Source organism: Hemiscyllium ocellatum, chromosome 25 (genome assembly GCF_020745735.1).
Source record: "Hemiscyllium ocellatum isolate sHemOce1 chromosome 25, sHemOce1.pat.X.cur, whole genome shotgun sequence".
Classification (NCBI taxonomy): Eukaryota; Metazoa; Chordata; class Chondrichthyes; order Orectolobiformes; family Hemiscylliidae; genus Hemiscyllium; species Hemiscyllium ocellatum.
Window position 1 is genome coordinate 9,070,665 of NC_083425.1, and position 12,855 is coordinate 9,083,519.

General features: G+C 41.5%; 1 protein-coding gene across 14 annotated transcripts in view; it reads left to right on the plus strand.

Moving 5' to 3' along the window:
* The window catches only part of bptf (bromodomain PHD finger transcription factor), a 152,647-nt gene that overhangs the window by 137,634 nt on the left and 2,158 nt on the right, over positions 1–12,855 (plus strand). For all 14 annotated transcript variants that reach the window (XM_060844739.1, XM_060844746.1, XM_060844740.1 and 11 more), the window contains 2 exons: positions 1,355–1,439; positions 4,627–4,813. In XM_060844739.1, coding sequence (XP_060700722.1) covers positions 1,355–1,439; positions 4,627–4,813 — 272 coding nt within the window. The remainder of the gene's footprint in view (positions 1–1,354; positions 1,440–4,626; positions 4,814–12,855) is intronic.

Below are 12,855 nucleotides of genomic sequence, written 5' to 3' on the forward strand. Positions count from 1 at the left end.
CCTGTCCAAAATAAATTAAACTGCCACCTGGTAGCTGGAAAGAAGTAAACTTGATAGGGAGGGGTTTAGGCTTAGAGTCTCTGAGAGCATTGTACACCAGGTGTCTCTGCTGGCGGAAAATCCAAACCTAAGGCAAGTCTGCAGTAAGATGGTGATTTCTTTAAAAGAACTTTCAAAGCCATTTTCTGCCATAGTAAAGTAAAAAGTGAATTAAATATGTGCATATAAATTCTGTTCAAAGTTGATCCTTTTTTCAGTTTTTTTTAAAACTAACCTTTATTTCGGTTCACAACATTTAGGTTCTGCCAGTGTTTAGTCCACTTAAATACATTGTTTTATTCTGTTTTCTACTTTGAATCTATGATGTAAGTATGTCTCTCAACCTCATCTGTGACTTAAACAGCTGAGAAATGATTAGCTAACACAACTAACACAACTTGAGCCTCCCTGGTTCAATAAGCTTTGTATTTAGAGATGGGTTTACATTAACTTTTTCTTCTGGATTTTGAAATGGGACTTGACAATAGATTTATGGAGGCTGAGTGAAACCCTGATAAATCACATTTTGTGCTTGTCATTTGGCTTGTATTTAACATAATCCATCTTTGAGCAGTCAGGCTTAAGATGAGAAGTTTGGAGTGCCCTAATTCTCTTCATTCTCACTCACTCCCATGATACATTTGTTCTGCACTCCTGCCCAAGATCAAGTATAGGAATGGCAAACTGTGTGAGAAGACACAAGATGTAACGTGTTTTGTGATGGTACTGTTCAATATTCACAACACCTGTGATTAAAATTGAAAGTTTCCAACTGATTACTGCCCTTACCAAGCTGCCAGTCTGAAGTTACTTTTGGCTGATGTTAAACATTCAAGCCACAGTGCATGCTGCTACTAAGGGGATAAACGTGGGATCACATTCCACATATTTAATTCTGTAACTTACTAAATTGTTCAATCGCTGGAAAAATTGCAGCCAATGGATGACAAGCAGATTTGGAAAGAGTGATGTATGTTTCAAATTTCCTTTCCCTTCCTCACTCTGGTTTCCAAATATCCTGCTGCACTCCTGAAAGCAATTACTTATTCTAAGGTGTGATTCCACAGCTATTGGCAATCCTCCAATTTTTTCTTTCCAGTGTCCTGGCAATGACGAGTAGACATATTAAACATATAAGATCACTGTGTCATTCTCCAGAATGCATAAAATTAACAAACTGAGTTTTTGGCTATACCTATTTCACGCTGTTGACCTTGCTTTCACTAAAGTGTAAATGATTGTTGACGTGAGAACGCCATACATCCATGATTCTAATAAAGCATTTTGAAGCATAAATTCTTAAATTCCTCAACAGGCTCATAAAATGGCTTGGCCCTTTTTGGAACCAGTAGATCCCAATGATGCACCAGATTATTATGGCATTATCAAAGAGCCAATGGGTAAGTCATTCAGTTTTGTGCTTTTTAGTCTAGTACTAAGGTAATTTTATTAGTTACTCTGTTGAAGTTGCCCTCTGTGAAGTACGTGGTCCAGTCCCAACTGTGGCACTCAGGATGAAAGGATGCTTCGTCAGTCAAGGGCGTTCACATTTTTTTCAAGCTGACTGAAATGCAATTTGAACAGGACCAGGAGTAGATTACCTGACCTCAGTTTTGTGCAGTGACACGAGAAAAGAATGAATGGATAATCAATGTTTCCTGTACAATTTAAACTGTCCTTGTGATAGAATAGTTTGCTGTTCCATTCAATGTCTAAGAGGGTGGTACTTGTAGGCTTCTGATCTGCAGTCATTTTGCAGCTTGGCTCAGGCACTTCAGGGTGAGTGCGGGATTTGAAGATAGAAAATTATTTTTAAAAACACCTTGTGCAGGCATGAATGGATCAATTTCATGTCTGACTTAAGAGTATTCTTTTTTTTAAATGCTTCAGTATATGATCTTGATAAAATTCAGAAGTCATTGGAGTGATCTGATGGAGGTTTATATTGGAATGAAGGGAAGGCTCAAATTTAATTGAAACATTCACTTGAAAGCCAGGTAGTACAATACCAAAAGTGGTGTTTTAAAACAGATTTGATTCACAACTTGTATAATATTAATAGTGGCCTTCAGTTAATCTCATTGTATCTGATCAACAATTTGTTTTTTGGAAGTCGCTCATGTCTGTCATCTGGCTCCATTTACTTCCAGAATTTAATTTGCAGAAAAGTAACCCAAACAACACAGTAGACTGTGTTATAAACATGGAGAGCTGCTTGTTGTTATGTAGCTGCAAAATCAGGGAAATAAATATGGAGATGAAAGGAGCTTATTTCCTTGGTCTTTCACACTTAAGTAACTGTGGCCTCATGGGTGATGACTGTTTCAAGGCAGTAGCCAGGGCATGCAATGATGATAATCTGCCTCCACAAGGCATTAAGCAAGTCTGAAGAATGTTAACATTTCTGATTTAGCAGAAGGGGTATGAAAAACATTTCATGATCCAGTCGGTTAAATGATATTTGTGAGGTTTATTGTGAGACTTAATTTATTATGACCCTTAAATAATGCTTAAGGAACATTAAAAAAAGTTTGCTTTTCACAAAGAAAAGTGGCAAGTTTTCTCAAGAGGGAGTTAAGAAAATTACTGTCATTATAACTAGACTACTTTTAAATTTTTGGTTGTGGCATAAGAGTTGCTATTTAGGAGAGTATTTCTCCACTCTTTGGAATTGAGCTGTCTACTGTTGGATTACCATTCTCAGTTCACTCTAATAACTCTTTGTCAGCTGAAAGCCTGTTCAGTTTGTTCACAAATTGTTCAACTGTGAAGGGCTTTTAAGCTAAACTGGCTGCTGCCCTCACCCAGTTTTTCCATTTGTACTTTGTCAGGCAGGACATGCAGGATAGCAATTCAGAAAAATTCAAGCAGCCATTAAAAATGGATAAAACAGGAAAACTACTGCCTTTATTTGAGTTCTTTAAAAAAAGCCAGTTAGTTGTGAAGAGTTCTTGATAGCAGATTAAATCTCTAATGAGCAAATTGTAAATTATTTAATTTTTCCTCACATGACATTGCTACATTTACAAATCACTTGTTAAATTTGTGCTGTCTCATTTTCTATCTATTTACAAGTGGGAACAGTTTCTCCCTAGCTTCTGTCCAGATCTCTGGAACTTTGTATTACACAATCTCTTAGCTTTCTCCCAAGGGAACAACCCTAACCCCTGTAATCTGTTCTCATAGCTTAAGTTTGTCATCCCTGAAACCATTCTTAAAAAACCTCTTGCACTTTTCCAAGTACATTCACATCCTTCACCCAGAACAAAAGCAGAACTCCAGCTGAGGTATTAAAAGTCTCTTGTTTGGCATAACTTTCCTGCTGTTGTACTCTTGCTCCTATTAATAAAACCTAAGATACTGCATGCTTTATTAACTATTGTCTTCACCTTCAGTGATCTCTGCACATATGCACAGCCAGGCCCCTCTGCTGCTACATCACTTTAAGAATTTTATGCCTTATTTTGCATTGTCCGTCCATGTCCTTCCTACCAAAATTCATTACCTCGTACTTATTCACATAGATTTTTGTCTGCTGCCTCTCGACTCTCTCCACCAACTTGACTGTCTCCTTTAGGACTTCCTTGCACACCCAAGATTTAGATAATTAATCTATCAGGAAAAACAAGGATCCCAGTATCAATCTCTGGGGAACTCAACTACAAATCATCGTCCAGTCCAAAAGAGATTCACTGACCATTACTCAGTTTCCTTTTGATTAGGCAGTTTTATATCTGTTGCTACTGTCTGTTTTATTCCCTGAGCTAAACTTCACTACACAGCAGATTTGTGGGAACTCTATTGAATGCCTTTTAAAAGTCCATGTACACCACTTCAACAGCATTGCACTCATTGATCCCTTTTGATAACTGCTTTAAAGACCTAGCAAGTTAGTTGAACATGACATGCTGTTTAGAAATCCATGTTGGTGCTTCAGTTTTCCCCTGTTAGCTTTTAAGAAATTAAGGGTGTACAAAAATTACATCATAAATGCATCCCAGTATTATGGATCCACTTCAATTTTGATGCACTGCAGAGGGTTTATATAATGTCTGTCATAATAAACAGAAATTTAAACAGGTTATATCGTCAAGGAATGCAAACTAGGAAAAATGCAAGTTTGAGCACTGTTGTGTTGCAGAGAATATGCGAGGCTTTTTTTGCAACTTGACAATCATAAGTGGAACTGTGTGGCATTCACTTATTACTTAGAGTTCCTTAATTTTAGGAAAAGTTGAATTTGATACTTTTGCAAGACAAGCTGGCACCAGGTATCTTTTGGGTTCAAATGCTGCCTCGCAATAGCTTTTAGATTTTTAAGATGCAGTTTGTCACGGAACTGAATGTTGATGTATTCAAGCACGCAAAATGTAGTGGACAGCCTCACCAAAGTCTAAGTTCTGAGGCAGCTTTTTCATCATCTATTGTGGGTGGCAGATGACACATGTCAAGCTTTAAAATAAATTATCACTTCAGTCTTCATATTAAAGTCTTGAAGTTCTTTTGTAACTTATGTGAAATGAGACTATGCTTTATGATATTGTCCCAGCATCAGATATTGAATTAAATGTGTTTTTTCTAATATAGATCTTTCTACCATGGAAGAAAGGATACATCATCGGTTCTACAAAAAACTGACAGACTTTGTTGGTGATATGACCAAAATCTTTGACAACTGCCGTTATTATAACCCCAGTGATTCACCGTTTTATCAATGTGCAGAGGTTCTAGAATCATTTTTTGTACAGAAACTGAAAACTTTCAAGGCAAACCGGTGAGGCTTCAGTGCTGCTTCTATTTAAATCATCTTCTCTGATAACCTTGATGCTCGGCATCCTTTAGTATTCCACCAAAGTAGGTGCCCTTCATGTGTGAGTTCACTTAGTAGGGATGGCAGGATGTTTGATTTGGTATAAAACTGAAACCCCGTCTTGTCAAAACATGTTCCAGCCAAGGGTAGGAATTATATTGTGTTATCCTGCCGAGGGATATAGGCAGTTGTGAACCTATATCCACTCTCCTGAGCTCAGCCAATTTAGCAAAAACCAAAAGCCTGGTCGCACAGACTGTGGGACCTCCTGGTTTTAGTGCTCAGGAGTTTTCTGTTACTGTATTTGACTCTGACTATTATCTCATTGACATGCTCTGGACTTGGTAAGCAGGTTTAAAGGGGCATCCAAGGAAATGCACCCTTTCGAAGCAGAGGGGGCAGGGTTGCCTTGTGAGTAAGAAATACAATAAAGTCAATAGCAAGAAATACTATATAGAGTTGGAAGACACAAGATCTGTGTAGGTAGAACGTTATAGTGCAATACATGCCCTTCAGCCCTCAATGTTGCGCAGACCTTTGGAACCAATCTGAAGCCCATTTATCCTACACTATTCCATTTTCATCCATATATTTATCCAATGACCATTTAAATGCCCTTAAAGTTGGCAAGTCTACTATTGTTGCAGGCAGGGTGTTCCACGCCCCTTGTACTGTGAGTAAAGAAACTACCTCTGACATCTGTCCTATATTTTATCACCCCTCAATTTAAAGCTATGTTCCTCGCGCTAGCCACCTCCATCCGAGGAAAAAGGCTATCACTGTCCACCCTATCTAACCCTCTGACTATCTTTTATGTCTCAATTAAATCATGTCTCAACCTTCTGTCTAACAAAAACAGCCTCAAATCCCTCAGCCTTTCCTCATAAGACCTTCAGACCATACGAGGCAACATCCTACTAAATCTGGCTGCACCAGAGTTTTGTACAGCTGCAGCATAACTTCGTGGTTCCGAAACTCTCTCCCTGTACCAATAAAAGCTTATACGCTCTATGTCACCCTAACAACTCGATCAATCCAGTCGCAACTTTCAGGGATTTGTATACATGGACACTGAGATTTCTCTGTTCAACTACACTATCAAGAATCTCACCATTAACTTTGTACTCTTTATTCCTGTTGCTCCTTCCAAAGTGAATCAGGTCACACTTTTCTGCATTTGGAGATGCTGGTATTGGACTGGGGTGTACAAAGTTAAAAATCACACAACACCAGGTTATGGTCCAACAGGTTTAACCGAAAGCACTAGCTTTCGGAGCGCTGCTCCTTCATCAGGTGATTGTGGAGGACACAATTGTAAGACACAGAATTTATAGCAAAAGTTTAGTGTGATGTAACTGAAATTATACATTGAAAAATACCTTTATTGTTTGTTGAGTCTTTCATCTGTTCAAATACCATGGAATAGAAACTTTGCATCAGTCTTCACAGTGGAAGACACCAGCAGTATGCCAGAACTTCGAGAGTCAGGAGTCAGAGTTGAATGTGTTGGCCATCACGAATGAGAAGGTGCTGGGGAAAATGAAAGGTCCAAAGTTGGATAGATTACCTAGACCAGATGGAGTATAGCTCAGAATTGTGAAAAGATATTTGATGAGTTCATAGAAGCATTGGTGGTGATCTGTCAGGAATCGCTGGAGTCACGGAGGGTCCCAGAGGACTGCAAAATGGCTGATGTCACACCCTCTTTAAGAATGGAGGTACAAGGTCAAGTCACATGATGCCAGGTTATAATCCAATGAGTTTATTTAAATCTCAAGCCTTCGGAGCACTGCTCCTTCGTCAGGTGGAGTGAAGAAAAGCATACAGAGTTTATAGGCCAGGAGATCAATAAGCAGAGAGATCAAAAAATCATACAGGTGGTGTGAGTGGAGTGTCAACAAGCTGAATAATTTTCTGCAGGTGATCAAAAGTGTCAGACAGTGTGAGTAAAGTTGTCAACCGCTGAATAACAAGTGAGGGGATGACATCAAGTTTCTGCAGAGATGGAAGAAAGCAGAGACCAGCTCAAAAGGACAACAGATCACAAACCCACTCAAGTCGACCTACACAGAGAGACTCTGCCACCCCACCTCTCAATCATATGTACATCAGCTTTACAGCAGAGGGTGCAACGTTGAAATCGAGACACAGTCCACATTCTCAGCTTGCACTCAAATGCGGCAGACTACCTACAAGACACTGCCAAGCAGACAAGGCAATAGAACTGCACCACCTATGTGCACATCAAGAACAGGAAACTGAGAAATTTGGCATTGGCAGTACCCAAGTCTCCCAGAGTACCACGACTTGATACCAGGACCGTCACAAAGAAATCCACCATCAGCTTGTCTGACCACACCCTTTAACCAGATGAAATTGAAATTCTCAGCTGAGAGCTCAATTTCTGCCCCACTACCAAAATGGGCCCCATTATTCTCATGGCAGACATGGAGGAATTCATCAGGTGAATGAGGCTCCAGGAAACATTCTACAAACCCCAAGATGTCAACAGAAAGCATAATGGGACAACCAATAGAGAGGCCCACAGTGCAGCGATAAAAGCAAAAAAAGTCAAATTGGATCCCTCTGGAAGGCTGTTGCCCTGTGCTTGACATGTATGCTCAAGCTGTCAGGAGATGCATTAATGCCAGATTTATCAGGCGCACTCAAGGTAGCCCAGAATGTCACCCAAGCACAATGCAGTGCCATCCGTGCTTTCAAGACCAACTGCAACATTGTCGTCAAGCCAGTAGACAAGGGAGGGGCCATCCTCATACACAATAGAATGAACTATTGCAAGGAGTGTACCCACAACTGAACAACTAGGAGCATGACAGATAACTACCTGCTGATCTGACCAAAGAACATACCCCATCAACTCAACAGACTGATCAAGACCTTTAATCCAGAGCTTCATCTTATGCATTCACATCCCACATACTACTTGCACAAGAGACTTGGACTCCTTTCTAAAGATACACAAAGCTAACCTGGGCATCCCATCATATCATGCATTGGGACCTTGTGTGAGAACCTCTTTGGCTCTGTTGAGAGCATCTTGAAAACCATTGTACAACAGGTCCCCAGCTTCTGTTGCTTCACTACAGACTTCTTTCAGGAATCAGCACCCAAAATCCAGTTGAACCAGGAACGTTTTTTGTCACGTTGGACCTTTTGGCACCCCACACCAGCATCCCCTGCATTACTGCAACAGCCTCAGTACTCAGTGCCAACAACCTGCCAATTTCCAGATACCATCCTACAACTCATCCTAATCGACAGCCACAACGTCTTCACCTTTGACAACCAGTTCTTCACCCAGGCACACTGAACAGCCATGGAGACCAAATTTACACCCCAATACGCCCTCATTTTCATGCAGAAGTTCAAGCAAGACCTCTTTGGTGCACAGGACCTCCAACCAACACTGTGCACCAGGTACATGGACATTTTCTTCCTCTGGACTTGTGGCGAGGAATCATTGAAATGACTGCACACAACATCAAGTTTCATTGCACCATCAGACCTACCATGGACTACTGTTCGGAATCTGTCTAATTCTTAGTGGCAAGCATCTCCAAGGACAAACAACAATTTACCGCAAGCCCACCAATAGCCTCACAATGGTGCATTTCTTTAGCTTTCACCCTAAACATGTTAATGAAGCCATCCTCTGCGGACAAGCCCTGCGTATACACAAGATCGCTGAGATGAGGAGGAACAGGATACAAAGCACCAATCACCAGTTCCAGTGTGCTACAGTGAAAAACCATAATGGCCTCCTTAGAAGACCGACACAAGACACATTGAAAGAGTACCCTTCATTGTCCACTACTTTTCTAGAGAGGAGAAACTATACCATGTTCTTTGCAGCCTTCAATACGTTATCAGTGACAGTGAATATCTCGTCAGGATCATCCCTACGCCCTCCCTATTGCCTCAAACCACCAAACCTTAAACAGACTACTGTTCACAGCAAACTACCTAGCCTTCAGGACAATGTCAACCACCACACCATACAACCCTGCCACGGAAACCTTTGCAAGACATGCCAGATCATTGATATGGATGCTACCATAACATGTGGGAACAGCACCAACCGTGTACACAGCAGATACTCATGACTTGGCCAGTGTTGTCTACCTCCTATGTCCCGAGGCATGTATATTGGTGAGATCATGCAGATGTTACAACAATGGATGAATGGACACACTGCAATAATTGGCAGACAGAACTGTTCCTTCCCAGTAGTGGAACATTTGAGTCATAGATATGTACAGCATGGATACAGACCCTTCGGTCCAATCTGTCCATGCCAACCAGATTTCCCAACCCAATCTAGTCCCACCTGCCAGCACCCAGCCCATATCCCTCCAAAACCTTCCTCTTCATATACCCATCCAAATGCCTCTTAAATGTTGCAATTGTACCAGCTCCCTCCACTTCCTCTAGCAGCTCGTTCTATACGAGTATCACCCTCTGCGTGAAAATGTTGCCCCTTAGGTCTCTTTTATATCTTTCCCCTCACACCCTAAACCTTTGCCCTCTACTTCTGGACTCCCTGACCCCAGGGAAAAGATTTTGTCTACTTACCCTATCCATACCCCTCATGATTTTGTAAACCTCCTATAAGGTCACCCATCAACCTCCAACGCTCCAGGGAAAACAGCCCCAGCCTGTTCAGCCTCTCCCTATAGCTCAAATCTTCCAACCCTGGCAACATCCTTGTCAATCTTTTCTAAGCCCTTTCAAGTTACACAACATCTTCCTAATAGGAAGGAGACCAGAGTTTCATGCCTAACCAATGTCCTGTACAGCCGCAACATGACTTCCCAACTCCTGTACTTAATACTCTGACCAATAAAAGAAAGCATACCAAACGCCTTCTTTACTGTCCTATCTACCTGTGACTGCACTTTCAAGGAGCGATGAACCTGCACTCCAAGGTCTCTTTGTTCAGAAACATTCCCTCGGACCATACCATTAAGTGTATAAGTCCTGCTAAGATTTGCTTTACCAAAATGCAGCACATCACATTTATCTAAATTAAATTTCATCTGCCACTTCTCAGCCCATTGGCCCATCTGGTCCAGATCCTGTTGTAATCTGATGTAACCCTCTTCGCTGTCCACTACACCTCCAATTTTGGTGTCATCTGCAAATTTACTAACTGTACCTCTTATGCTTACATCCAAGTCATTTATGTTAATGACAAAAAATAGAGGACCCAGCACCGATCCTTGTGGCACTCCACTGGTCACAGGCCTCCAGTCTGAAAAACAGCCCTCCACCACCACCTTCTGTCTTCTACCTTTGAGCCAGTTCTGTATCCAAATGGCTAGTTCTCCCTGTATTCCTTGAGATCTTACCTTGCTAACCCATGGGGAACCTTGTCGAGCGCCTTACTGAAGTCCATATAGATCACATCTACTCCTCATCAATCCTCTTTGTTACTTCAAAAAACTCAGTCAAGTTTGTGAGACTTGATTTTCCACACACAAAGCCAAGGGTATTCCGCCTCTGATCTTTGGGTAAGCTACCTCCAAGGTGGCCTTTGAGACATACGACAACACAGAAGCTGATAGCCAGGTTGTGTACCCCCCACCCATGAAGATCCCTCACCATGATCTTGGGTTCATGGCACGCTGCATGTAAACTCACCATACTATGCTGTATTTGTAAGATCTTCCTTATTGTCTTATTTTGACAGCATCACCTTGATAACTTATGATCTCGCTACCTTAATTAGATTGTACAGTTTTGGTTTACATGTTGCTTTGGTTAAACCCTCAGCGTGTAACTCTTATACCTGTCATTTTATTCCAGCCGTATGGTTTGTTTCCGGTGCCACCTTATTTTAAATATTTTTGTGATTATCTCTCTGCCTCAATTAAGCGGATTATAGGTTATCCCTTCACTTGCTAACCCGCTGTTGACACTTTACTCATACCATCTGATACTTTTGATCACCTGCATAGACTTATTATTCACCCTGTCGACGCTACACTTGCACCATTTGTATGATCTTTTGATCTCTCTGCCTATTGATCTGTCTGCCTATAAATTCTATGCCTGTATTTGGAAGTGCATGGTAAATAGGGTTGAGTCAGCATAGCTTCGTCAAGGGGAGGTCATGCCTGACAAATCTTTTAGAATTCTTTGAAGAGGTAATAAGCAAGTTAGACAATGAAGAGCCAGTGGACATGATCTATTTGGATTTCCAGAAAGCATTTGACAAGGTGCTGCACAGAAGGCTGCTAAATAAGAGCCCATGGTGTCACCAACAAGGTACTGACATAGATCGAGGACTGACTGACTGACTGACTGACTGGCATAGGCAGAACATAGGCACAGTGGTTAGCACTGCTGCCTCACAGCGCCTGTAGACCCGGGTTCAATTCCCGACTCGGGCGACTGACTGTGTGGAGTTTGCACGTTCTCCCCGTGTCTGCGTGGGTTTCCTCCGGGTGCTCCGGTTTCCTCCCACAGTCACAAAGATGTGCGGGTCAGGTGAATTGGCCAAGCTAAATTGCCCGTAGTGTTAGGTAAGGGGTAAATGTAGGGGTATGGGTGGGTTGCGCTTCGGCGGGTCGGTGTGGACTTGTTGGGCCGAAGGGCCTGTTTCCACACTGTAAGTCTAATCTAATCTAATCTAATAGGAATAAAAGAGGTCTTTACCAAGATGGCAGCTGATAATAAGTGGAGTTTCACAGAGGTCAGTGTTGGTACCACGACTATTCGCATTATATGTTAACGATCTGGACAAAGGAACTGAGCATTCTTACTAAGTTTACAGATGACAGGGGGATGGACAGATAGTGTTGAGGAAACGGAGATTGCAAAAGAATTTGAATTTGCTATGAGAGTGGGCAAATGGAATACAATATGGGCAAGTGAGAGATTATGCACTGTGGTAGGCTATTTTCTAAATGGGGAATAGCTTCAGAAATCTGAAGCACAAAAGGACTTGGGAGTCCCAGTTCAGGATTTTCTTAAAATTAACATGCAGGTTCAGTTGACAGTTAGGAAGGCAAGTGCAATGTTAGACACAAAAAAGCTGGAGATGCTGAAATCCAAAGTAGACAGGCAGGAGGCTGGAAGAGCACAGCAAACAAGGCAGCACCAGGACGTAGAGAAGTTGACGTTTTGGGTAGACCCTTCAGAAATGGAGGTGGAGCTGTAGTTAAAGGGCGGGCTGATAGCAAAATGATGAGGTAGTGATAAGTGAATACACGTAGTAGGTACGACCTGGTAGGTCGATAGGAGGTATGTTAACATTCATTTCAAGAGGACTAGAATACAACAGTAGAAACGTGCAAAATTATGAAGGGAATTGATAAGATAAAAGTAGCCTACTTCTGCTTGTTCTTATGAGAGATATTGCTGAGGCTGCATAATGTTCTGGTCTGACAGCATTTGGAGTATTGTGAATAATTTTGGGCCCTGTATCTAAGTAAGGATGTGCAGGTATTGGAGAGCATTCAGAGGTGGTTTTCAAGAATGTTTATTCAACCATGTTTCCCCATGCCTTCGCTCTACATTTGCAATTTCCTTTCTTTGAGCTCATCTTATCCATGCAACCTTCCCCTTTTCTTTCTAATCTAATTTCTAAGAAGCTGTTGGCTGCTATGCTCATCCATTACTCCCTTGCAAATCTGCTGTTACTTTTTACTTCAAGGAACCGCCTTCAGCCGCCTCTGTCTAAAACTACCGCATCTCCAACCTTCTGTTGCCCTCCAAGTGCCTGAACATATTGTCACCTTCTAACTTTATATCCCATCTCTTTTACTACATTATTGAAGATGTTCAATCAGATTTCTTCCCCATCCATTACACTGAAATAATCCAAGACTGTAAATTGCATTCTCCAACACTTTTGCTCTTGGTAATCTCTTCCTTCATCCTTCTCTACCGCTTTCAGTCTTTGAATTTGTTAACTTTGTGATCCTCTTCCACTATCTATTCCAAGATGTCCAGGTGAATCTGACTGTCCTGGCATTGGTTCC